Source organism: Heloderma suspectum, chromosome 2, assembly GCF_057233095.1.
Source record: "Heloderma suspectum isolate Gila_16-S chromosome 2, 16-S_ref, whole genome shotgun sequence".
NCBI lineage: Eukaryota > Metazoa > Chordata > Lepidosauria > Squamata > Helodermatidae > Heloderma > Heloderma suspectum.
This window is the reverse complement of record NC_139459.1, coordinates 194,923,899-194,950,609: the sequence shown is the minus strand read 5'-3', so window position 1 is coordinate 194,950,609 and position 26,711 is coordinate 194,923,899. Positions and strand designations below refer to the sequence as shown.

The window sequence follows — 26,711 nt, the reverse complement described above, 5'->3', positions numbered from 1 at the left end:
TAAGATTCCAAATGTTTTGTTTGGAGGGAATTCTTGAAGTGGAATGATCACTGCACATTTTGAGTTTGCTTTGATACATATTACTTCTACAGCAATGACAAATCTTGATAAAATAGTGAAGAGCAGAGACATCACACTGACAACAAAGGTCCGCATAGTTAAAGCAATGGTGTTCCCCGTAGTAACCTATGGCTGCGAGAGCTGGACCATAAGGAAGGCTGAGCGAAGGAAGATAGATGCTTTTGAACTGTGGTGCTGGAGGAAAATTCTGAGAGTGCCTTGGACTGCAAGGAGATCAAGCCAGTCCATACTCCAGGAAACAAAGCCAGACTGCTCACTTGAGGGGAGGATATTAAAGGCAAAACTGAAGTACTTTGGCCACATCATGAGAAGACAGGATACCCTGGAGAAGATGCAGATGCTAGGGAAAGTAGAAGGCCAAAGGAAGAGGGGCCGACCAAGGGCAAGATGGATGGATGATATTCTGGAGGTGATGGACTCGACCTTGGGGGAGCTTGGGGTGGCGACGGCCAACAGGAGGCTCTGGTTTGGGCTGGTCCATGAAGTCATGAAGAGTCGGAAGTGACTGACCGAATAAACAACAACAATATATCTGTCTGGACATAAATAGTCTTACTTGTATAGCTTGTATTATCTACAGCCATCTTTGCCATTCTCCCACCATTTATGGGAGTATGGCTCTATGCTTCTTTGTTTTCATCAGGATATGACACAAGAGACAAAGCATCTCTGAATTCTACAGCAACCACTGATCCTGCAGAAATTTTATTTTGTCCTAGGAACCCAGGCTTTTAAAGTTCCTAGGCTTGCATGGTCTTTACTGACAACACTGCAAAACTGTAAAGAGTCAAGTCAGGGCTATCTTGTTCCATTCTAATTGCAAAGAGAACACACGTGAAAATGATGTTGCCTTGTTTAAACTAATAAACTCTATCAAATTCAATGACTGTATCCAACCCATCTGTTTACCTGATGCTAATCTTTGCTTGACTGATAAGAACCAATGCTACGTAAGTGGATGGAGACACACCAAGAAGAAAGGTTTATCTTTTTTTTTTTTTAAACAAATCTGTTATTAAGATTGAGAATTAGTTTAGCAATCTCAGAAATCTTCTTTGTTGTGAGTATATTTAGGGCTGTTTCACACATTACACAGTGGAAAACACAGGTTTGCCACCGAGTGGGCAATCATCAGGGAATGGCTGCTAGTCATGACTCTCTAATGTATCTACCAAAACAATACACTTGTTTGTTGCACTCACACTTTAGATTTTTTGATGTGCACTGAAACATTTTACTAGTCACCTAAAAATGTAGTTAGATCCAGACTATGTTCATTGCATTTAGTTCCCATTAAAATCAATGTGCAAAGTTAGTAATGACTAATTTAAGTCCCACTGATTTCATTGGGAACTAAGTGTGACTAAGGGTAATATCTAATGCTGCCCATGTCTCAGTGGGACCAACCACTGGCACAATGGCAAGCTAGCACATTCTAAAGTAACCAGAAATGAGCCAAAACACTCATTTCTGGAATGGAACATGTCAGTGGAGCTTGCAAAAGGGAGCTCCACCGATCTGTCCCATTCCAAAAACAAGTGTTCTGGCTCATTTCTGGGGTTGCTCTAGAAAGCACTAGCTACCTGTTGTGGCAGCACAACACACTCAGTGGAAGGGCAGGGGCAGTGTTAAATACTCCCGTTAGTTTAGATCCAACTCAGAATGTACAAAATGGCACTCATTAATTTTTTGAATACTGAACCTCAAAAGATAGCATATTTATTGTCAGACATATCCATTTTTGTGTTCTGCTTCAGTGGTGTAAATAAAATTCAGCCTGGCTTCTAGACTCATTATTGACTAGGCATGAGCAAACTGGGCAGTTTTCTCGTGTTCAAAGGATTTGCTGTTTTTAATCATACAGAATGAGACATGCATTAAAGGAGAAATCCTAACCTCCCAGAGAGGGCAGCTGTTGGAAAGGGAGGTCCACAGGAAGAAGAGGTCTCCCTCTGGAAACCTCCTTGATGTAGTGATGGAAAGCTCAATCACTTCCACTCTTCTGCCATTGCTGCTCCAACAGCAGAAGGATTGACAAGGGATATGTTAGGGAAGAACAGGGGAGGCCTTGGATCCAATGGATCCAAATCTCTCCTGTTTACCCCCACCCCCAATAGGAGAAAATATGCCAGCCCTGGAGCCTTGAAACCAATGGGAGGGGAAATTTTAAAAGAATTAACAAGGGCAGGGAGGGGAGAAGTAAAAAAGCTGCTTTCTCCCATATCTACTGTGGCTGACGCAAACCCACAAGACTTGGGAAGTGGCAGTTTGTCTGCCACAGACTTCCTTCCATAGTATTGCCATGCCCACGTATTTTGTGGGCCAATTCTTTAAGAGTAGCCTTTTTGGCTATGGCACCTCGGTTGTGGAATCTCCGTACCCAGAAAGGTTCGCATGGCGCCTACATTGTAGTATTTTCAGCGCCAGGTGAAGACCTTTTTCTTTCCCTAAGCATTTTAAGTTCTTCAGTTTTTATTGTTTTAAATCTGATATTGTATTTTTAGATTTTTTTCACTGCTGCTGGTTTCTACTCTGGTTTTATACTGTAGTTTTAAAGTTTTATATTACATTTTATCATGTTGATGTATTCTGTGGTTTTAACTGTTGTGAACAAGAGCTCTGGCTATTGGGTGGTATAGAAATGTAATAAATATAATATTTATTACATTTTTAAACCACCCAATCACCACAGGTCTCTGGGCAGTAAATTGAAATCATTAAATACAATATAAAAATTAAGCAATAAAGGTAAAACAGCATGTTCTTATTTCATTACATTTTATTTATTCATTTATTTACATTTCTTTACCACCAATTGCTGAAGCTCTCTGGGCAGCTGAGAACAATTAAAACCATAAAATATAGCATGATAAAATACAATATAAAAGTTTAAAACTACAGTATAAAATAAAAAATAAACACCCCAAACCTAGCAGCAGTGCAATGATTTAAAATACCATAACAGATTTAAAACAACAGAAACTGAAAGACTAAAATGCCTGGGGAAAAATAAGGACTTCACCTGGTGCCAAAAAGAGCACAACGTAGGCACCAGGCAAGCCTCCCTGGGAAGTTAATTCCACAATAGGGGTGCTACAACAGAAAAAAATTATTTCCCAAACCAATGAAAATCTTATTCAGGGCTCAATCCTATGGGGATGGTTGTAAGCCTACAAACCCAGGGCCTTACAGCCATCCAATACAGAATGGGAGGAGCGGTGGAGGTGATCTTCGCTTCTCCCTCTCTGCATTTGGGCTAGATGGGCTTTCCTGCCCCACCCCCTCTAGCTGGAGATCTGCAGGGCAGAAGGGAAGGAAGCTGGTGAGGCCTATGGATGCAGCATTAAATAGTTTCCCCAGTCCTCTCCCACCAGCACAGTCCCTTACTCTCCTCTCTGAGGTTTCCTTTGTGACATTGGAGAGGCAACCAGGACAATTCTCTCCATACCGGCTGCAAGGAAGAGGAGGAGAACTCAGATTCCTGGCTCTGAGGTCAGAGTGCTGACTTCGACCTAAAATCCAGGAATCCGATCTATCCTATGGCCCCTCAGACTCTGTCTAGGAGCCATAGGATTGCTCTCTCAGCCTCTCTAGCAGTTGCTTGGCCAAGGTCACATCAGTCTATATTTTAATTTGTAAATTGCTTGAACTATTGTACACAGTTAGACTTTGTTATGGCTAATGGATGAAATAAATAAACAAACTGAGTAATTTCATTCCTGTTAAATGTATTTGCCAAGCAGTACAGGGTTTTTGTACCAATAGCTTAATGTACAGTTCATACTACCTTTGTAACTTGCACCATTTTTACACCCAACCATGCTGACAACTTAAAGATTGCACCACTACACTCAAGGACAAATGGCATTGCATCGACAGCTCTAGATGCACCTGGGTTCTGTGTTAGCTGCCACACGGACTCGGCTACTACTCCAAGATGATGGAAGGACTCTTGACGCTTACTGTGATAACATAGGTTCTCTAGACTACATGGGGGACACAAGCCTGGTGCAGTAAGCTCAAGGAAGTTACACTGACTTGCATAATGCCTGTCTTGTATCTGAATGCTAAACATTTTCAGCAATATTTGTATTTTCCTTACAGGTAGAGGCAAAAATATATTACAGCAAGCTCAAATAAACATTCCACTATCCACCTGTAACAGAGTTGATTGGTATTCAGGGTATCATGGAATATGCTTTGTGCTCTCTCTACAGGTAGACAGATACCTGCTAGGTAAAATTGAAATAACTCCACTTTAAAACATATTACCCAAACATGCTGTCATGTGATTGCATAGCCAAATTGTGTTATCCAGTAAGTAGCAGCAAAGTACTTAGTAAATTTGGAAAATAGAAATTAGATGACATCACTTCATGTGATAAAATGAAGGTTAGAGATGTCAATGTAAAATTCAAGTGATACCATTATTTTATATTTGTCATAATCATTTATTTTGTTATCAAAGTGCCTAAATGCCTAGGGTCTGGACAAAGAGAGAAATACAAATGTCTACCTACAAGCTTGCAGTCTAAAAAATGAGACAGAAGAGGGGAGTTGGAGGGAAAAGAGAAAAATAGAGATTATATCCAACACTGTGCGATTAAAAGCAAACTTCAGAATACCATGAGCAACACTAAAATTGCCATACTATATTTTTCATGTTCCAGGGGGACAGCGGTGGACCTCTGATGTGCTCTTTTCCAGGTGTCTCCAAATATTATTTGATAGGAATCAACAGCTTTAGCTTTGGTTGTGGCCAACCAAAATGTCCAGGAATCTCTCTACGTACAGCTAATTACAGAGGCTGGATAGATTCATGTTTTTGTAGACAAAGCCACCACTGTGAGCAATCAATATGTTTTCATCTTTTTGATTGTGGGGTTGGCAACCATTCATTTTCTGTGAAGAGGTAAATTCATATTGAACTGAAATGATCTCAGATTGGTTTTTAAATTTATTGCTTTCTTTTGCAAACAAATATCTTTACCAAATTCATTAATTTAATAACCAGTAGACTTTACACTCTGTTGTTTTATACATACAAATTGATTAAAATATATTTCATCTGTAATTTAAAAATGTAAACTCCAGTGGGCACTGTTCAGTTACATTTTATGGATTTAGAAATGTTTGATGGATAGAAATGTTTTTCCTCAAGGTAAGAGACATAATTTACAGAATTCAAATGATGCCATCCTAGATATGTATTTCTATGTTATAGGATATGGAAAAGCAATGTATATAACAAATGGCAAAATTTACCTAAAACTATTCAATTTGAATTATTTAAAAAAAATAAAACATACTTTGCAGTTGAATATGGATATGGTGTTTAAAAATTCCAGTGTAATTTTATTTCATTCCCGGTCTCCAAACTGATCACACTTAGGAAAAAAGTATGAGCAGCTAAAAATTAATTTTTCAGGCATCAATCCTGCAAGTAGTTCCACAGTGGCTGAAAACTTGGAAGCGTAAATATTAGGGGGAAAGTCTTGGGGTGCAATCCTATGCATGCTTAGACAGAAAAAAGCCCTACAACTGCCAGTGTTTCCCAGCCAGCCATGTTGCAGGACATTTTTTCTGTGCAAACATGCATAGGATTGCATCCATAATCATTCCCTCTGCTGGTTCTCCAACAGGAAGTAAGCACCATATTTTCCTTCCTAAAGTACACCTTAGTTACAGATTCCAGAAAGATAGTCCTCTTAGTCTGTTGCAGCAAAAACAAAAAATTACCCATTTAGGGAGCAATCCTATGGCCGCTAGTCAGTGCCTAGACGGCCATAGGATATGTGGTTTTCCAGGAACCGCCCTTCCCCCCGTTCTGCACTACCTCGCAGGCAGAACAGCCTCGTGCTCCGAAGAGGCACGTGGAGCGGCCAAAATGGGCTGTTCCAGGGCGGGGAAGGGGGAAATGCCTGTATGACACATTCTATGTGTTGCCCGGCAGCCTCCTCCCCCACTCAGCCCCCCCCGCGGCTAGACAGCTGCAATCGGCTGTCTAGCTGCAAATGCAGAGCAGGAGAAGCACCGGGGGGGGGGGGGACAATCCCCTGCATGCTTCTCCTGCCCCGCTTTGGATAGGTGGTTGCCTTCGAGTTTGGAGATTGCGCCCTTAGTGTAATGTGTAGTTTGGCCTATACTCTTCCTCCTAGTAGCTGCTAGGATGGAAATAGCTAGACACTGGAAAAATTTTTATCTAGATTCACAATTAAGGGTGCAATCCTATGGAACTTGGAGGCAGCCAAATATCCAGTGCAGGGCGGGCGGAGCATGGAGGGGATCCTCTCCTCCATGTTCTGGCTGCCCTCCATTTGCAGCCAGACAGCCAATTTTGGCTATCTAGCTGGGGCATGTTGGAGTGGGGTTGGGGGGAGGCTGGATGGTGCATAGGAAGTGTTGTAATGCTACTTCCGCAGTCCCTGCCCCCAGGAACAGCCCCCTTTTGCCTGCTCTGTGCTGTTCTTGCAAGGGACAAACCGCAAAGCCTACGAGGTGGTGGGAAGTGGGGTTTCTGGGCACTAAGCTTGGAGCACTGGCTCCGAGCTTGGTTCCCGGAAACTGAAAAATACTATGGCTGTCTAGACACTGTCTAGCAGCCATAGGATTGTACCCTAAGACCTGCTTTTTAAGGATCTGGAATCCAGTACTTGGTGAGAATTGGAATACCAAAGCAGACTGGCAGCAAGCACAACCTTTTTGGAAACATGGTTCCTATTTCTTTCATATATGAATAAATGGGTCTCGGAATTTTATCCTCCCTCATCACAACTCTCTTTTTAAAAAGTCTCTCTTTGGGCACAATCCTATGACATCTACACCCAATGCTCATAACCCTCTGAATTCAGAGGCTTATGAGCATCCAGTTCAGAGCAGGAGAAGCAATCATTGTCTCTGCCGCTCCTCCCGCTTTTTCACCCATCTAGCTGGGGTGCTGTGGGGAGGGGGAGGCTGGAGAGGCCTCAGCAAACAGCATAACTGGGTGTCTCTCTGCCCTCCCCACAGGAATGCCCTCTTTACCCTTCTCTGAGGTCACTTTTGCAATCTCTGAGAGGTAGCTGGTGCTGTTCTCTCCCTGCAGCTGCGAGGGAGTGGGGCGTGCTGACTCCCAGACCCAAGGTCAGAGTGCTGTCTCTGACCTCCAATTCAGGAATCCAGAATATCCTATAGCCCCCCAGCAACTGTCTAGGGGGACATAGGATTGCTCCCTTAACTGATACGTGGTGCTAATACTTTTTATGATTTGGTTGTGCCCCTGGATAATGACTTCTTTGATGTAAAGTCACACTTGTTCCTTAGTGTATGTTTAGTTTTTAGTTGTATTTTTTGTGCATACTTTTATATTTTTAAAAAATCAAACTCAAAAGGACTTAATTCCAGGAAATATGTGTGCTGCCAGTTGTGCAGTTCAACTGTAAATACTGGAAGGACTTTAAAAATGAGATAAAAAGTTGTTCAATATTTTGCTCTGTCTTGACTCCACTAGTTTTTGATCTGTTGGTTGTTGTAGCTGAAATTGGCAGAGATTGGATCCCATGTCAGTCACTGGTGCAGATTTGGCTTCAACTGCAGTAGCTGTGTTGATTGAAGAAATCTGACCAGGCGTAGCTATTTCCTCTTCAAGTGCACTTTTAAAGGGCATTGAAGCCCTCCCTTCCTTTGCATCAGACCACTTTAGTTGTATTTCTCAAATATGATTTCCTGCATGGACTGAACAAAATTCACAGACATTAAAAAAGGAAGGAAAGGTGGGGGGAGATTTAATAAGCTAGTTACGATGAAGAAAAAACAAATGCAGGTGAAAGCCAGTGTGTGAAAAAGAGGAACAAAACATCTGGAAGTGAAGGCATGACGTCGCTTAAAAATACCCCCAAATCCTCTTCTGAAGGTTGAAATCGCATTCCGTTCATGCCCACTTAATGGCATTGAAATGGGGTAAAAATCCCTTTCCAACTCTTGTTCCCCTCATCCACCCTCGTTGTATTTTAGATTCTCTCCCCCCCCCTCCTTTTTTTGCGCTGTTCTTTGTCAACAGCGGGCTGCCCGAAGAGGGGGTCCCAACCTGGCGGGGCTCGGTCGCGGATCTCACTCTCGTCCCGCGGCCTCCTTTGTCTCCGTCACTGCCCCCGCCTCGTCCAGGGCGGGTCATCCGCTGCGCAGAACCGAAGCTGCAACCGGGACAGGCAGGGGCCAGCGCGCGCGACGCGGACCCCTGCGCGCGCCCGCGCGCCCCGCCCACCTTTCCCCCCGTCGTGACGTGACGCCCGGCGTCACCCTGGCCGAGGAAGGGAACGGCGGGACGAAGAGAACGTTGGCCGCCATTTTGCGCCCTCGACGGACGATGCGGCGAAGCTTTCGCCCCGCCGCGGCTTCCTTTTTAGCGCTGCTGGTGCTGCTGAGTGACGCTCCGCCGCAAGCCCTGTCCTCCGTGATCCCTACAGACGGTGAGCGCGGCTTCCCCCCGCGCCCAAGGAGCCCGGCCGGGGTTAGTCGCCAGCTCGCCGCCAAGCCCGCGGCATGGAGAGCGCGTGGAGGAGGCCGCCGGGGGGGGGGGGAGACGCTCGCCGAAACTACGAATCCCGGCAGCCTCTAGCACAAGCGGATGATGTGGGCGCGTAAGGCGCGTTCCCACCCGGGAATGAGCCCCATGAGGGGAAACGCGGCGGGGCAGAGGACTTCTTCGGAAGTCCGCCCCACGGGGATTACGGGCATCTGGCTCCGCCCCCGCCCCCTGCCGCTTCCCGTGGAGGTCGAGGCACGTGGCTCTCCTGCGCGAGTCCGCTCAGGCGGGGCGGCGGCGCGTCTCCCTTTCCTGGGGGGCGCCTCTGGTCCGCCGCGGCGCGTGGCGGCGTTTCGGTCCCGAGGGAGAGGCCCTAACGAAACGAGTGGAGCCGCCCTGCTGACCGCGCCACTCCTCACTTGGCAGGCTTGCGCCCTGGGCGATACTGGGTGTTGTGAGAAACGGGCAGGAATGCTTCTTTGTGGAAGTAAAAAGAAAGAGAAGCCTCATTTTCTGAGAAGTGGCTTGCTGCTGCTGTTCAGTCGTTCAGTCGTGTCCGACTCTTCGTGACCCCATGGACCATAGCACGCCAGGCCTTCCTGTCCTGCGCTCTCTCCCGGAGCGTGCTCAAGTTCATGTTCATTGCATCGGTGATGCTATCCAGCCATCTCATCCTCTGCAGTCCCCTTCTCCTTTTGCCTTCAGTCTTTCCCAGCATCAGGGTCTTTTCCAGGGAGTTTTCTCTTCGCATTAGGTGGCCAAAATATTGGAGCTTCAGCTTCATTATCTGTCCTTCCAATGAGCACTCAGGGTTGATTTCCTTTAGGATGGACTGTAATGAAAAAAACACTTTTTTTTTTCTTAAAAGGGCAGCACGGTTGCAGGAAAGGGGCAATGTTTTATGTCTATGTGTTTGGATAGATGGATCGGTTGGCTTTGCTCCCACCTCTAATGTTGACTTTGGCATTGCCCGCTATTGGTATTGGTCCTACCTGCTATGGGCGTGTGGCCCCTGTCAGACTGCCACTGGGGGGAATTGAGGGGGGCCAGGGAGATTCCCGCCTCCTATTTGAAAGAAAAAAACAAGGCTGGGTTCCCATATAACATGAAACTATGGTTTGTTTAGGGAATAGCTCTTAATATTTGCTTCAAATACTGTGTTATTGAATGCAGGCTATGTTTTATGAAACACACACAAGCGTTGCATCTCACCAGTAGAACTGTGTTTTGGTTTCTAGAATGTGGCACAAGACCTGTTGTGGATGAGATACCAACAGGGACTCGGATTATAGGTGGACATGATGCTCAGCTTGGGGCATGGCCATGGCAAGTTAGTCTTCAAGTTTATCGCTTTGGTGTAGGGTATATCCATGTATGTGGTGGATCTTTAATTAATCACAACTCAGTGCTGACAGCAGCACACTGCATTAAAAAATGGAAGTAAGTATCCTACAGTTCTAAATCCTTTCCCCAAAATAGGTGAAAGAAAAATATGGATAACCATACATTTGCTAAATGTGGAAACCTATAAAATGCTCAGTGTTTGTGAATTTACCTTGTTTTCCTAAATGTGTTCGTTAGGCTAGGCTGGAAAAGTACATTATAGCCAGTATTTGTGGCATCTGCTAGCTTTTATGGGAGAAAAGACATCCAAAATGACAAATGAGTAATGGCTGTGGGAAACACTACGGAAAGGCTTCCTATGCATACAGTCTGCATTTTCATGATGTCAGAAGCCACTTCACCCATTTCTTCCTTCCAGTCACACCTATTTGCATGATGGTAAATCATTAGGGATAGACTCCCGTTGAGAAAGGGGAAGTAGTGATGTGGGGTTTCTGAGAAATTTTGAATTAGGACAATTTGCATCAGAAAAGTTTCTGATGCCCTATTAAATTTGGCATCTTTATTTTACTTGTACTTAGTAGGCAAAGCTAAAAAAATAAGTACCTCATGTTAGCTTTTTGCCCCAATACATCACAGTATTTGACCAGAAAGATTTGAGGGGTGAAATTAAAGCACCCTTAATGTGATTTAGGGCGCAATCCTATTCAGATATGCAGCTGCCTCCAAACTCAGAGGCGACTGCCTCTCCAGTGCAGGGCAGGAGAAGCACAGAGGGGATCATTCCCTCCACATTTCTCCTGCCCTGCATTTTCAGCTAAACAGCCAATTGCAGCTGTCTAGCCGTGGGAGGGTAGAGTGGGGAAGGAGGCTACTGTCCGAAACATTGGATGTGTCGGACAGGCATTTCTGTCCGCCCTGGAACGCCCTTCGGGAACGCCTCTTTTGGGCCACTCCACACTTCTCTTGCGAGAGCGGAGGACGGGGCTGTTCCGTGCTGCCTTAGAGGCAGCATGGCAGTGAGGGGAGGTCGATTGTCCGGGAACTGACCTTGGAGCATGGGCTCCAAGGTCAGTTCCCAGAAAACCAGATATCCTATTCTAGCAACCATAGGATTGCTCCCAGCAATTGTCTAATATGTAGAATTCTTTATTGGAATACTTGTACAGATTTAAAGGCAACAGCATGTACTTCTTTTACATTGTTTACATTTAAGGAAAAAAAGAGCGATACTGAAAATTAGTGACATAATAAGTTTTAGCAGCCGAAAGAACTCTGCATGATTGGCTGACAACCGCTCAACAACTTTGAAATTGCCACGGTTGTCTAATATTATATTTGCAATTGGCATCCTTTCATTGTTACTATTGAACTTATGAAATGGAAATTTTTCCACGGAAAAAAGAAGCACTGGCAAATTTTCCATCCCACGTCACAGCAGGGGGAGGAAGCAGGTAAGCAAGGATGTTATGTGTGGAAGAGGCAAATAGAAGGGAAGCTGGGGCTAGACCACCTGGAGAGTCTAAAGGAAAACTGGGAGCAAGAAAAAGAATAGAGGCTGAAGTAATTTGAAAAAAATAACAGTTTAGGAAGTGGACAGGAGCAAGGGCAGATAAGAGTGGGCAACACACAGCCGGTGTGTTGCTCCCACCACCAAAATGCATGGCAACACCAAAAAAGTTGGCAGTTTGCCAGAGTGCCAAAGGGGTCAAATTTAGCTGAGGAACAAACTAAAGTTGATATTTTTTGCATTCTGTATCAGTTTGTCACTGAAATTCGATGGCAAGCTGCCAATTGTTTTTACCACTGCCACAAAATTCAGGGGTGTGGCAGGAGTGCAGCCAATAGTGGAGTTGCAGGGGAGTCAAAAGTGGTCCCCAGAGCCCCCGATGTTTCCCACCCCTGAGCTAAGAGAAAGAGGGACTGAGGAATACAAAGCCTGAGAGGGAAGGACTAGAAGAAATAGGACTCAAAGCAAAGGAAGAAGGGAGCAAAGCCTGCTAGCTAATTACCAAGTACGGAAGTTGAGGCTGGTACTCACCTGACTACTCAGCTACAGCCACATTTGGTAGACATTCTCTTTGTGGGCTTCTCGTGAGTCTTAAATAATGTCAGGAGTTGCATGAATTGTGAGTAGCAGTTCAGAAATTGATTTATGAGTAAGCTACATTGAAATCAAAAGTATCTGTGCCAGGGAAGGGGAACCTGTGGCCCTCCAGATGATGTTGGAACCAAACTCAAGCTAGCCCCAGCCAGCATGGCCAATGGTCAGGGATGCATGAAGTTGTAGACCAGCAACACATGTGAGGCCACAAGCTCTCTCCAGCCCTGATCTATACTTTATGGGAGAATTAGAAATAAGAATCTGTTGCTATGGTCTTTGCAGATTTACGTTTAACACATTGCCTTGTATGTGTTTTTCTTTTCTATATATATAATACATTTTTATCTGTACACACATAGAAGCATCTATAGAATACTTTTACAGACATGGACAGTGCAGCTAGAGTCCTGAAATTTATTCAGGCTTCAGCCATAATTCCCATTGCTTATTATGGAAAGCATGCAACCCTGTTTATGGTGATGCTGAAATGGTTTATCTTGGTTCCTCTCATTCTGCTTTGCAATACCGATTACATTCATCTTATGTCAGTCCTAGTTTAAATGATAAACTAGGTCTAAGAGATTAAAAACCGCTGACGGCTCTATAACGGGTCTGTGGCAAAAGGGGGTGATTCCACATTTTCCAAATCAATTTTGTATTCACCGGACCACACCGGCTCTCAGTTTTCAGTAGTCCAACAACCAGATCCCCTCTTTCTCTGTTTGTTTTAATGTTTTTTGTGATACGAGTCACAAAATTCTGCCATATAGTTCAGCTGAAAAGTGCACAGAATTGACTTGTTAAGAATGCAGTCAGCAGCAAGAGTCACTCAATCACATTTCTAGTATGAGATCCATCGTTTCGGGTACTCAAGGCTAAACTAGAGGGGATGCCATTCACACACTGAGCAATTGCTTGAATGGCTTTTAAAACGTAAATAGTAGGTGCAGGACTGTAGGAGGGCTTTAACCCCTTGTCCTCCGCTGCAGGTCAGTTTGGTTCAGGGGGCTCCCATGCCAGCTATGTGCAGCGGGGAAGCTCCCATTCCTGCCAATGGAAACTTTCCTAGTTGGGCCCTCAGTTGCTTTTCTAACACAGGCCATAGTTACTCTTCCCAGAGTACGCAAGTAAGAAAGGCAGTTGTCTTCTTCCACTTCCAGGTATTGTGTCCATGGTTCCTGAGGAACAATTATGTATGAGACAAAGCTTTCGCTGGAATCCAAAGAACTTTAGGTTCTCCCAGTGGAATATTTGGCTTTGAATCTAAGGTGTCCATACTGAACCACAAACTTCTTCACTTTCCAAACAGGTGTGCAATGCAGCTTAAGGTGGCTGCTGCTCAAAAAACAAATCGAAAGCCGCTGTAGGCACACAGGTTTATTCATGCCGTTCTTTCAGTGCTGATTTAATAGACAAGTTTTCACATTATCTCCTGTTGTGCTGTCCTTATTCCGGCTTCCAAAAATTAATTTATCAAATGTTGTAACCTGTCTTTCTGCCAGAAATGGCACTCAAGCTAGCAGTAGTGAAATGCAAATAAAATATATAAAACCATAAAACAGATTAAAAGCACAATTAAAACACATAAATAACAAGAAAAAAGAGCAGCTATCTCTGATTCTGAATAGAATTTCCATATGTGGTAAATGGCATCATAAAAATATTGGTCTACTGAATGATGCAGATAAGAAAACTACTTAGAATGTTGCTATATTTATTGCTATATTTATATAAATCTATTGTCATGTTCAGATGCCAAGTTTGTTCAGGGGAATTCTTGAACTGAAATATTATTGCACATGTTTTGAATTTGTTTTGCTAAGTGTTACTTCTGTCTATCTGGTTATATTGTGGTTTATCTGGAGCAATCCTTACCATTCTCTCATCATTTGACCAGAGTTTGTCTTCATGCTCATTGGTTTTGCACAAGGTGTGAAGCAAAAGAGAGCTCTCAAGTCCCAAAGCTTATGAAGTGGCAATTTTGGAGTTTGTAATCATTGATTCTACAAAGGATTTTATTCTGTCTTAGGGACCCCGCATTTTGGAGAGCTGTGATTGGAATGCATCATATTTCTAGACACCATACTCATACTGTAAAGAGTCGGATCAGGGCCATCATTATCCATTCCAATTATGACAAGATTACCTTTCAAAATGATGTTGCGTTGTTTAAACTAAAACACTCTGTCAAATTCAGTGACTATATTCAGCCCATCTGTTTACCTGATGTTCCTCTTGCTATAACTGATGAAACACCATGTTACATAAGTGGATGGGGAAATACAATGGAGAAAGGTAAATCTTTACTTTAATTTAGAAGAATCAGTTCTTAAAAATGAGAAAGTAAAGCTGGATTTAACCTGAATGTGTATTCTTTGCAGTGGATGGCAGTTATTTTGGAGCAGGATATACAGTCAGGGCCAGAAATATTGGAACAAGGATAACTGTTTTGGCAGTTGGCCTCTGTACACCACCACATTGAAGTTGAAAGGAAACACACCCAGATGGGAGTGAAGTCAGGACTGTCAGTTGTCATTCAAGGGGTTTGACAAAAGTGGGGCACTAACCATTCAGGATGTACAGCCAGTGGCATACACACACACACACCATCGTTGGGGGCTCATAAATAATGGAATGAATAGTTGACAAGCAGCTGCATGGCCAGGTGTGGCCTGTTTCCTGGGTACCCCATGACCAATCAAGCATATAAAAGGCCTGGGGGTGGTTCTGACTATTACATTTGCATTTGGTAGCTGTTCACTGGAACTCCCCACATGAGGCCCAAAGAGGTGTCCATGTGAGTGAAGGAAGCCATCACTAGGCTGAGGAAACAAAATAAACCCATCAGCGAGATCGCAGAAACAGTGGGAGTGGCCAACACAACAGTTTGGAATATCCTCAAAAAAGAATTAACTGGCAAGCTCAGCAACAGCAAAAGGCCTGGAAGACCACGGAAGACAACTAAAGTGGATGACCACAGAATGCTGCTCATGGTGCAGAGGAACCCTTTCACAACATCTAGCCAGGTCAAGAATGCTCTTGAGGAGGTAGGCATGTCATTGTCAACATCTACAGTCAAGATAAGGCTTTATGAATGTAAATACAGAGGCTTCACAACAAGGTGCAAACCACTGGTAACGCTCAAGAACAGACAGGCCAGATTAGCCTTTGCCAGCAAACACCTAAAAAAGTCCGCCCAGTTCTGGAAAAAGATTCTTTGGACTGATGAAACCAAGATTAACTTGTACCAGAATGATGAGAAAAGTATGGAGAAGGAAAGGAACAGCTCATGATCCAAAGCATACCACATCGTCTGTCAAACATGGTGGAGGCAGTGTTATGGCATGGGCATGTATGGCTGCCAATGGAACCAAGTCACTGGTGTTTACTGATGACCTGACTGCTGATAAAAGCAGCAGGATGACTTTCTGCTCAGATTCAGCTGAATGCTACCAAACTGATAGGATGCCACTTCATATTGCAGATGGATAATGACCCAAAACATACAGCAAAAGCTACCCAAGAGTTTCTCAAGGCAAAGAAGTGGCATGTTCTTCAACGGCCAAGTCAGTCACCTGATCTCCACCCAATAGAGCATGCTTTTCACTTACTGAAGACAAGACTGAAGGCAGAAAGACCCACAAACAAGCAGCAGCTGAAGGCAGCTGCAGTAAAGGCCTGGCAAAGCATCTTGAGGGAGGAAACTCAGCATTTGGTCATGTGCGTGGGTTCTAGACTTCAGGCAGTCATTGACTGCAAAGGATTTTCATCCCTTAAGTTTGAAATGATGTTGGTTTGTTCCATTACTTATGAGCCACCAACGATGGGGCGGGGGGGTGTATGCCACTGGCTGTACTTTCTGAATGGTTGGTGCCCCACTGTTGTCAAACTCCTTGAATGACAGCTGAAAGTCCTGACTTTGCTCCCATCTGGGTGTGTTTCCTTTCAAGTTCAAAGTGGTGGTGTACAGAGGCCAACTGCCAAAACAGTTGTTTTGTTCTTTGTTCCAATATTTCTGGCCCTGACTGTATCTCCCACTTGCTTCCATGGCAGGGCAATGCAAATACTTAGTCCCCTTCAGTAGGAGAGCCTTCCCTACGTCTGGGAGGCAAAGAAGCTGAATAAAAACAGAACTTGGAACCAAGAACTTGTTAACTTCTGTTAACAGTACATTCTAAACATGAATGTGTATATTAACCTCAGAAAAACATTTGCAGAATATAGGATGGAAGGCTGTACCTAAGGCTCAATCTATTTTGAACTATTGCCTCTGGGACTCTCTGGACTCTGCCTGAACCATACATACTGCAGCAGCAACACCACTCTTGAGTGGATCTGAATGACCTCCAACCACTGAAAATAATAAACATGAAGAGCAAGTCCACTGTTCCTTTCTCCTTTAGTAGTGGAAGCAATCCAGGAGTGGAATGTAAAACATCAGTATGGCCATCCCAGATGAGGCACTTTGCTGTGAAATGTTGCAGTTATACAGAGGATTACCTGCTGGAGCAGCCACCCAGTGGAAGAGGCTAAGACATTCCGCTTATTGTTCTGATGGAAAAAAGAGTCAGCCACCCAAGTAGCTGCACAGCAGGTATCTAAAAGAGATGTTTTAGTTCTGCAGATGGCAGAAGCAGCCACCCTGATGAATGTAGCCCTTAGAGAAATCACAGAACACTGGTTGTAACGGAATGGCGCTGGCTGCTGAGAAGCTTCCAGTCCAAGTTCAAGGTGTTAGTGATCATGCTTAAGGTTTGGGGCCTTGATATTTGAGGAAGCACATCTCCCTGTATATTCCTGCCCAACTGTGATTTGCTGAGGAGACTCCTTTGCTCCCCACCATTGGAAGCAGTACATTATGTAGGTAATTCGCATGTAGCTAAATAGCATAGGGCTTTCACTTTGGCCCCATTTAATGTGCTGCCCCCTCAAATGCTTTGGGGAAGATATGGTGATCCCTTGCCTTTGAGGGTATGTCCATGTAATGATTAGGCGGAATCTATGGAACATGTTCTCTTGTTTTCCAATTTCTGTGTTGGAGCTAGGCAACATGGTTGACCCTTTATTGACTACTAAGTAGATCAGCCTGATTGTATTGTAAATATCTGCTGTCAAATAAAATCCCACATGTTAATTGTGGCCAAATTCCTGTCAGTTGCAATGAAAACAAAGAAGCAACTATCTGATCTTTGTACTTTGCTTCTGGGGGACAACTTTAAGGTATCTGTTTTTGTACAGTTGTATATTTGAGTTGAAGTTATTTATGCTTACAGTTTGTTTTGTCAATATATCTCTTACTACTGTTCTCTCTGCTCTGTTGAAGGCAATAAAAAGAACTGAACATTTAGATTTATTGCACCATCTTTACACTCAGCCACATTGACCACTCATTTTAAGGTTGCACTACTGGAAAGATGAAAGAGGAATATGGTTAAGGGCAATGACATTGCATTCAAAGCTCCATATGCACCTAGGGTCTTTGCTATCAAGTAGAATTTTCCACAGTTTCAAGATGCTGGAAGAGCTCTTGAACTTATTTTGGCAACCAACAGGTTCTCTAGACTACACAGGCCTGGTGCATTACACTTAGTAGAGTCGTAATGGCCCATGAACTGTCTGTACTCAGTCTTTTTATATATTGGCTTCTACACTAGAGAACATTAAACAATAGCAAGCATATTTTGAGTGTTGTGTTTTCATTATAGGTAGAATCAGAGATGTATTACAAGAAGTACAAGTAGACATTATTCCGCCAACGCTCTGTAATAGATATGACTGGTATGGAGGGACAGTAAGAGAAGAAATGATTTGTGCTGGATCTGAAAGTGGAGGTGTTGATAGTTGTCAGGTAAAAATAGAAGTCCATGATACAACATGCTGTCATGTTGATGTGAAGTCAAATTGTGTTGTTCCCCTCATTCAGAACACTTGGACTTTCCTTCCATCCAATACAGGCAATTTGGAAATGCCTTGTTACAGCAACTAACATTAGATGGATCATCATGCACCCTTGGGTCTGTATGCTGAATTTCAGGGTACGCTTACTGAACCTGAACTTGTAGAAGGTCCATGATCAAATTTTGAAAATTACTTGTAGGTACTGCAGCCCAACCAAAGCAAGATTACCCAGTTCAGGATTTCCAGATTCATTCATATTTCCAAGAAGACAGTATTTTCTTTTGACAGTTCATGAGGTGTAACTTAAGATTTATTGAATTACAATCCATCTGCATCCTGAAACTTCATAATGCCAGGAGCAATAGTCTAAATTTTCTTCTTTATGTTCCATGTTCCAGGGAGACAGTGGTGGACCCCTGATGTGCTATTTTCCAGATGCCACCAAATTTTATCTGATAGGGATCACCAGCTTTGGCTTTGGCTGTGGCCGACCAAAACTTCCAGGACTCTATGTACGTACAGCTAATTACAGAGGCTGGATACAATCACAAGCGATTCTGTATGACAAAGCCATCACTATGAGCGTTCCATGTATACTCGTCTTTTTGACTGTAGGGTGGGTAATACGCCATAATGTTCTGTGAAAAGGCAAACTGTCCTTCGATTGTACTGGAATTATTACTTTTAAAAGTTGCTGCCTGTTCTTAACAAATGAATTTAGCAGAATATATTTTTAACTATTAATATGCTTTACAATCTATTATTTACTCCTCTCTCCAGATTATGTATACTGTGATACAAGGAAACAGTATACATGACAAATGCTAAATGTTCTTCTAGCATTTTAAAAATAAAACATATTTTCCACTTCAATACAGATAGCATGTTTGAAATTCAGATGTAATATTTCTTTAGTGCTTCATTACCACTTGATTGCATCTTAGAGAAAAAAGGATGAGGGTCCATAATAAGCCTTAATTTTTCAGGCAATAGTCCTGCATGAATTTGCTCACAAGTACTTCTTAATAACTGCACCCTCTGCTGGTTCTCCTACACTACAGCAAAGTGAACACACCACCTTTTCCATCTCCAAACTATAGTTACAGATTCTTAAAAACAGTAAGGTGTTAGCATTTTAACAAGAACATCAGACCTCCCCACAGGCTGAATGAATGAGGCAGCTTTAAACTGTTTGGGTTTTTTTTTTATTGCTGAGATCAAGGGGTTCAACCACCTAAATATTTACAAATCTTTTAAGCTAAGCTGCTATATTTGAAGATAGTTAGAATCAATGATAATTCATGTTACATTGCCTATGCTCACGACCTAGCTTTATAGTTACAACAAGATAGGTTGGCAAATAGTAACAATATTCCTCTTGTTAAATTACTGAAAATGAAATAATTATATAATACTTCTGTGATGATACACACGTATATGGTTCCTCTTTTCTAAACAATAGTGCACATCGATGGGATATTGATTTATTTTACTCTTAAAACTATATTAAAACAAAAAAAGCCCTGCTGTATTCTTGCTCTGAAATAATAATAAAATAATGACATGCTGTTTTTAATAGCATCTGAATATCTAATTGTGCATTATTAAATACATTCTCCCTGGAACATTGGGCAAACTTCTACAACAAAAATGTGGGCTGGAATTAGCAAAATAAAAGATAGCTGTCAGGAATACTCAAACTGTTACAGTACACCTGAAGGCATCAATCCTTTTCTGAAAGTGACACACACAGAATTAGAAAGTGCACACACATGGTTACAAGATTCCAGCCCTGCAAGATACTCATTTTACACCATACTGTTGTTGGTTGCAATGCAGAGGAAGGCTAGACTAGATCCATGAATGCAATGCAGCTTCTGTCTTTGTTTTCTGAAAATCAGCTACATGAACCATATCATAAACCACTGTTGAAATGGGATTTTTGAGATCGGTTTGTCATGTAGAATAGGGCTACTGTTGGAAAGTAACAATAGAAGCCCAGTTAGATGTGCACAAGCCTATAGCAGGCTTGTGTATAAATAGCACATATTCTACCCATCTGGCAGCTCTTATGACTCATTTCCTTAGTGGACTTAATGTCCCAATTCACAAAATTTATTTTGTTTTTAAAGAAGAAACTAGGAATATTTCATATGCTCTACTTGTAAAAGGTATCATATATAATTGGGCTTTATTATAGTTCAATGTTGGGGCAAGGGCTCATGGAATTGGAGGTGATGATCAGGTAAATAATTGGAAGGTTTCTCTCTCACACACACACACACACACACACACAAATTAACCCCCGCTTCCCAATTTTTAGATTCAAACTGATCAGAATGCATAAAAGCTTATGCATATTGGGTTCAGGGATTAAAAATTAAGATTTGGGGGATGCAAGCTTCCTTCCCTTCTTGGGGACCTAGTCCTTGCTTATTAAGGGCTCAGTCAGGTCAATATCACCACCACACCACACACAAGTGATAAGTTCAGTATTCTGTGGTTCTCAGAGGGCAACCAACATTGGGGGGGGGGGGCAGAATAGTTAAAAAAAAAAGTTCACGAACATATTTTTCCATGTATCAGGGGAGTCCTCTGAATATGCAGAAACTAGTACTGTATCTTTGGGCAGCACTATTTTGCTGCTCAGTTCCTAGGCATGGGACCACTAAGTTCAGTATCAGCAGGAATGATTTATGGGACTTTCTGTGGAATGATGTGCCATAAGAATCTCAAAATACCCAATAATCCTAACAAAGCTTGCACTAGCACAACACGCATATATACTCTTGCCCTCACCATCTTATTGTAATGCATTTGATGGCAACATTTGAAAGGGCTCCATTGGAATGATTCAGTATTAACTAGGGTAAAACTACATTTGATTTAATGTTCATTGTGCACTCAAGAGCCACCTGATGTCAAAAGATCCTTTAACATTCCTTGAAAACAAGAAACCAAAATGACATCCCTGACATCTTTATAGTAAATGCAAATACTCATGCATTCTTCTGTGAACAATACCAAACAATTTTCTCAAAAATATTCTTGAACTTTTATCCAATAAGGTTGTGCCAAATGAAATATATAGAAATAGGTTCTTATTTTCTTGAACATCTCATAAAAATATAAAATTGATAATCTGAGTGGGAAAAAATATCTCTGTTTACTGAAATTGTATAAACATTTAAATATCCATATAAACTCAATTATAGAATTTGTGAAAGTAATACTTCAACTATAAAAATATATCGGGCATCTATTTCAACTGGATTACTTTCTTATAAAACTTGGAATTACTTGAACAAATTACTGCTGAGTTTACAAACTGAATCTTGTAATTGAGTACTTAATATATATAAACATCTTAGGTTCTTTTTCCTTTGGTATGTAATTTTAGCTTCATTGTGTTGTAAAAGGGGGCAGAGCTAGGGAATATGGAGTTTGTTTAATATTTCTATGCAAGCAAAAGAGGATCTTCAGACAGAATATGCTATGTCTGTCCACTTGAAATAATTTCTTTTTATCTCAGAGATTTTTTTCTAGCCAGTGACCAAACAAACATAAAAAGCCCTTTGAAAATGCTCTCCTGCAACATTTGGTTTGTTGTATAAAACATAGCAAAACATTACTATCGGTAATGATACGTTATCTACTTTTTAAGCAGTCTTTATGACTATATCCATGTGCCTCTGGCTGCAAAGAGCTCACTGCCTTTACCAACACTGAAAAATACAGCACACAGGTTTCTTTTTAATTAAGTTGCCTGCCTGTTAAAAGCAAATATATACTTCTAGCAAAGCAGTGTCCTTTGTTTTCTCAACACGCAGATTAGAATTTACAGTTTGACGCAAAAATATATACATACCAATAACTGAAAAGCCCTCTTCATATGTTAAAAGACTCTCTTCCACCTATATAACGAACACACAGATGGTGAGCAGCAGTAGGTTCTGCCCTTAGGTATTGAAATGCTAATGGTGGCAGGGCTTCACATTGACTGGGAACCCTAAAAAGCCAGGCTTTCCAAACATGTGGAGTACTGCACATGCTGGCATGTGCAAATGCATGTTGTTGATTGGGGGGGGGGGGGGCAGAGCCTGCTGCTAACTGCATGTTTACCTGCAGAGAAGAGCCCTAATGTGAAGGCGGCTAAAGAAAACTGAATAACCAAAATTTAATAAATTTCAACCTATGCTGGTTAAATATGTTGATAGACATTTACAGTTGAAGGCAAAAGACGAAGCAAGCTGTTGTGCAATTTAACTGCAATCAAATGTTACAAGCATTTAAAAATTCAACTGTAGCTCAAGAAATTCAATCTCTTGATTGACAAAATGTGCATGTCCATGTATCCTGATTTAATGAAGTTTCCAGTTGTGCCAGCAGAATTCTTCATGAGGTTTCATGCTTCCTTTTTGTACTCTTCCATCAAACAAGTTCTACATAAAATCTTAACAGTCTTAAAGTTGTAGAATTTGAATAGAAGAGATTCATTTTTGACCTTTCATCTTAATTTTAAAAAATTAATATAAAAAAATTCCCTCTGAAATGCTGATGTTCACAAAAAAGGACTTTTTCTTACACATTTTTATGGCAGTAAAGATCTTTCAAAGTTTTTAGTTCTTCAATTAGAGTTTTGTTCTGGTTTTCAAGGACAGCAACTCGATTTTCAAGACATTTAACGTATTCTTTCTTCTTTCTGCGGCATTCTCGAGCTGCTTCTCTGAAATCCAAAAGCAAAAGTTTGTTAATTACCTACCATACAGAAGGTCAAACTAGTTTGGAATCACTCACACTTTGCTTTTGCTTCATAGCTAATGTATGCCTCGAGGATATGGTTGCCTTTATCATTTTTTCCTTAAACTCAAAACTAAGCCCTTCTAAAAAATATTGATGTACTACTTGGCATAAAATTCTTTAAAGAACTAAATGGATTAGCACTTTGGGCCAAAATATTAAGCTTGCAAAGGGCTTCTGAAGGTTTCATAATTCTTAATCAGATTAGCAACCAGTGTTTTTTTGTTTTTATTTTTTTTTAATAACCTGAGTTATTAAAGGCAGTTACAAAAATATCCTTTGGATAATCACTAAAAATTCAATCTATGTAATTTTACACAGTCATAGAGTACATGTCGGATCTGAACAGTAATGATTTTTGGCTAATGAGAAATAATTGATCTCATAATAAAGTAAATAACCTTGTCTACAATTATACACTTTTGGGGAAAAGTAAATATAGGGGCTGCAATAGAGGGTATAAGTGATCCATAACCCTGATGAATAAAATGACTCCATGTCCACTGAAATGAACATAGACACTATAGTAAGATTGTATGTGTATGAAGGCCATAGTATTTTTACCCAATTTCTTAACACAATGCAACTGACCTAAAACTTTAAGCTCCAATGTCCCAATAATTTTATAACTTCCATAAACTACCACCAGAATTATAGTGGTAAGTCAACATTCTCAGCAAGTTCTCAGCACACACTGTTTAACAGAGACCTTCTGAGTGGAATATGGAGAAAAGGTGCCACAAAGGAAGGCTAGAAAGGGGCAGTTTAGACGAGAGGTTAACAGATCAGAGACATGGGTTTTAGGAGTCACTACAGAGAGTAAAGAAGGGGTCTTAGACAGGCTTCCACAAATATGCTCAATGTGGCAAATATGGTGCCTTTTCTGACAAGCACCTTCCTCAAGGGGAAGGCTATGTGGGTTTGGATGTATGTACTATTGGGTGCCACTGTCTGGAAACTGTATGCCTTTAAATTAGCTATCTCTTTCAGAAACTCCCATCTTTTTCCTTGTTTAACAAATGTTAAATGTTCTTGTTTTAAAAATTAATGATTCCTCTCCCACATGTTGTTCCTTGAAAAATCCCTTAAACAAAATGCTGGCAAAAAGTCCAAATAAAGTAAAGGAAGAAAACAAACATTTATAGTTGGAAGGGACAAATTCAACATTTATTGGAAAAAACAAAATATAGAAGTCTGCTCCTAATCTCCTTGTCACATATCTGTGTCCAAGAATTATATGATGGACAAAATAGTCTGGCTAATGACCAACAGTAATTGGGAAATTTAATACCTGTTTTTCATCAGCCGTATTTCTCGTTTCAACTGTGGATCATCCGTCTTGCTTGACTGAGACGTCAAGGAGACAGGAGTTGTCATCACAACAGTCTGTGGGAGGGAAGTGGTGGTTGCAGTACTGCGTATCTGGTATGTCTGCATATCACCTGATGCAGCTGTTGAGGAACCAGAATTAAAAAACACTGTAAAGGGAGGAATCTTAAGGGAGATTCTCACTTTGCTCTTGTGTGTACTCAGTCGGGCACACACAACAAGTACAGAATTCACATGTATTCCATTGGCTGTAAAGGGTGCATGTGTACAGAATTGGGTATGTGTCCCTTTAAAAGACTCAGAAACAGTAGCTGGAATAAAGTCTGCCTATCATTTCAGTTGTGTGAAGATGCATGTACCTTTTTCCATTTTTAAAAACCATTTTTGCATCTATTCCGTCAGAATCTACTTTAATAAAACAATTTAAAGTAGTAATAGCAACAAGACAATACTCTTGATTGTAAAATATTAATTCATTACATAATTCTTCTGACTGCCTTGCCAAGAAGTAACTGAAGCCCAGTTTAAATGTGACACTGGCCAAGCAAAAGGACTTATCCATGCAGGATTCTACATGGTCAGCTTCAATTTAAAACTGGGCCCTTAGCTGGAACATGTGCAATATTAACTCACCAGCCCAGCTCCTGCCTGGGTCAGAGATCCTTGGCATGTTAATGCTGTACATGCAGATGAGGAAATCTGGTTTAAACAGGGCTATGGTGCATGGAACACCACACAGGTGCTTCTTTTTTTTAATAATCCCAGTATCATGTTTAAATCAGGCCTTATACACAGGTATTAAGAAGTATAAACAGGGGTAGGCAACCTGGTTTCCTCCAGATGTTTACGAGTATAACTAGTATAAGCCCCAACCAGCAAGATCAATGGTCAGAGATTATGGGAGGTTTAGTCTAAAACATCTGGAGAACACCAGGTTGCAAACCCTGAGATTAAAGTAATAGAACAAAGGAGAATAATGACAATATTGCAAATTAATTTGAATTATGCTTAATCTTGAGACAACCAGAGTAAAAATTCTTCTCAACAATCTCTGAATCAGTGCTGATGGGATAAGCATGTTTCAACTAAAATTAAATATAGGCTTCAGTATTTGAAGCTTGCTGGCTATAGCCATATTTGCTTGCCAATAAACCAGAAACAGGCACTGGAAATTTCAGGATAAGGGTTTGATGTGAGAGCTACTGTGTAATGGAAGTATGTAAGGAATTGGAGCCACAGTACAAAATAAGAGCCAATCCTTGGAAAATGACAACTGTATTAAGCAGGGAGATCAGCAATTCTGACTTATTTGAAGTGGGTACTTACTCTGCACTACTACCTGGTTGCTTGGCACAAGTATCTGTTGACCATCGGATGTCTGTACATACTGTAATAGTGGAGTCCCACCAGCATTTGTAAATGTTTGCAAACCTTGCACACCTTCTGCTCCTTGGTTGCTCAGCTGCAATGGTCCATTTGGGGCAATGGCAACTTTGAGGCAAGAAAGAATGAATTGGGGAAGATGCTGATCATTGTACAGCAGTATGTACACCACAGGTAATATTTCCTTTCCCATGGGCTTATGAACAATTTACAGTTTCATAGCCAGCACCTTCACTTGCCAAACAAGACTGATAACAACATTCTCTTGCATTTGACAGTGCTGGCTTGCTGGACTGCAAATTCTGATTTATAATTATTTAGTTATAGATGAATAAAAAAATAATTCTCAGAGAAATGAAATAATTTCAAAAGTGAACTCTAGATAGTATGATTTTAAGACTAAAACCAAATTTAACTATAAATGTCTTTCCAGTTAGTAGCAGCATGTCCAGTGCAGGTGATTATTAATAATACATACTGTATTGTCCAGTGCTGGTCTGGTAAACAGGTGTAGGAACAGACATTGATGTGATCGTAGACACACCAGGATTCGCTTCATCTCCTTTCCTATCCCGCGTATCTTCAGAAGAAAGATCATTCAAGATTTTTCTATGAAAATAACCACAAAAGATTTCAACTGCATATTGCTGGGACTGGGTTAGGGGTGTGTGGAATTAACTCAAAAAAAGTACATACAATCATTACTTCAATGAATAACTCTACATACAAAGTTTTTATTTTCAAATTGGACAGAACCAGAATCCATGGAGAAAGGTACACTATACTGCTTTGTGGCCTTGGAGAAAATGGAAATGATTGTTTGATTCATTTAAATTATAAAATGGATACCCTACCTTTCAAATATTCAAGGTGGCTTACATTTGTGCATCACCTCCTCAGAAAACCAAGGAGCTAATCTGACTCTTCAGAACTAAAGAGGGAATCTACATGCGATCATGAAGAAAGACCAAGTCATCTCCAAATTCCAGCTAACATGCCCCAAGAGACTTCAGAAAATCAACCTGAACCATTATAATGGTGGACCATTATAATACGTTTTTCTACCTTGAAGAAGCTAACCATTGCCACTAATCTAAACCTAATGAGGTAGTGATATGCCCACAAGAGAACCATTTCAGGTTCCCTCACCCACAGATCATCTTTTTCTTGCTCAGAACAGAAAATCAAACTGAGTGTATGACCTATTACATGCATCAGGCCAGATATAAGCGGTTGGGTTGCTGATGGAGCCACTAGATTTGGGTTGAA

General features: G+C 41.4%; 2 protein-coding genes across 9 annotated transcripts in view; one reads left to right on the top strand and one right to left on the bottom strand.

Annotated features, from left to right (window-relative positions):
* The first annotated feature begins 8,365 nt into the window (after window positions 1-8,365).
* Window positions 8,366-19,515, top strand: LOC146353735 (transmembrane protease serine 12-like). 2 transcript variants are annotated; one of them, XM_084837190.1, is made up of 5 exons: window positions 8,366-8,528; window positions 9,823-10,024; window positions 14,062-14,327; window positions 17,738-17,880; window positions 18,329-19,515. In XM_084837190.1, the coding sequence occupies exons 1-5, from the start codon at window positions 8,426-8,428 to the stop codon at window positions 18,572-18,574; spliced, it is 960 nt and encodes a 319-aa protein (XP_084693316.1). In that variant the 5' UTR covers window positions 8,366-8,425; the 3' UTR covers window positions 18,575-19,515. The 2 variants fall into 2 exon arrangements, with proteins under 2 accessions (XP_084693316.1, XP_084693317.1); XM_084837191.1 differs by lacking the exon at window positions 8,366-8,528 and adding an exon at window positions 8,830-9,234.
* Window positions 19,113-26,711, bottom strand: part of ATF1 (activating transcription factor 1) — a 35,304-nt gene continuing 27,705 nt past the window's right edge. For all 7 annotated transcript variants that reach the window (XM_084837181.1, XM_084837186.1, XM_084837183.1 and 4 more), the window contains 4 exons: window positions 25,921-26,051; window positions 25,386-25,550; window positions 24,022-24,181; window positions 19,113-22,656 (listed from right to left, as the gene is read on the bottom strand). In XM_084837181.1, the coding sequence (XP_084693307.1) occupies window positions 22,512-22,656; window positions 24,022-24,181; window positions 25,386-25,550; window positions 25,921-26,051 (601 nt within the window). In that variant the 3' untranslated portion in view covers window positions 19,113-22,511. The remainder of the gene's footprint in view (window positions 22,657-24,021; window positions 24,182-25,385; window positions 25,551-25,920; window positions 26,052-26,711) is intronic.

Coding starts and splice junctions, on each gene's coding strand:
- LOC146353735 (XM_084837190.1), top strand. CDS start 8,426: ATGCGGCGAAGCTTTCGCCCCGCCGCGGCTTCCTTTTTAGCGCTGCTG. Junction 8,529..9,822: donor CTCCGTGATCCCTACAGACG/GTGAGCGCGGCT, acceptor TTTGGTTTCTAG/AATGTGGCACAAGACCTGTT. Junction 10,025..14,061: donor CACTGCATTAAAAAATGGAA/GTAAGTATCCTA, acceptor ATTCTGTCTTAG/GGACCCCGCATTTTGGAGAG.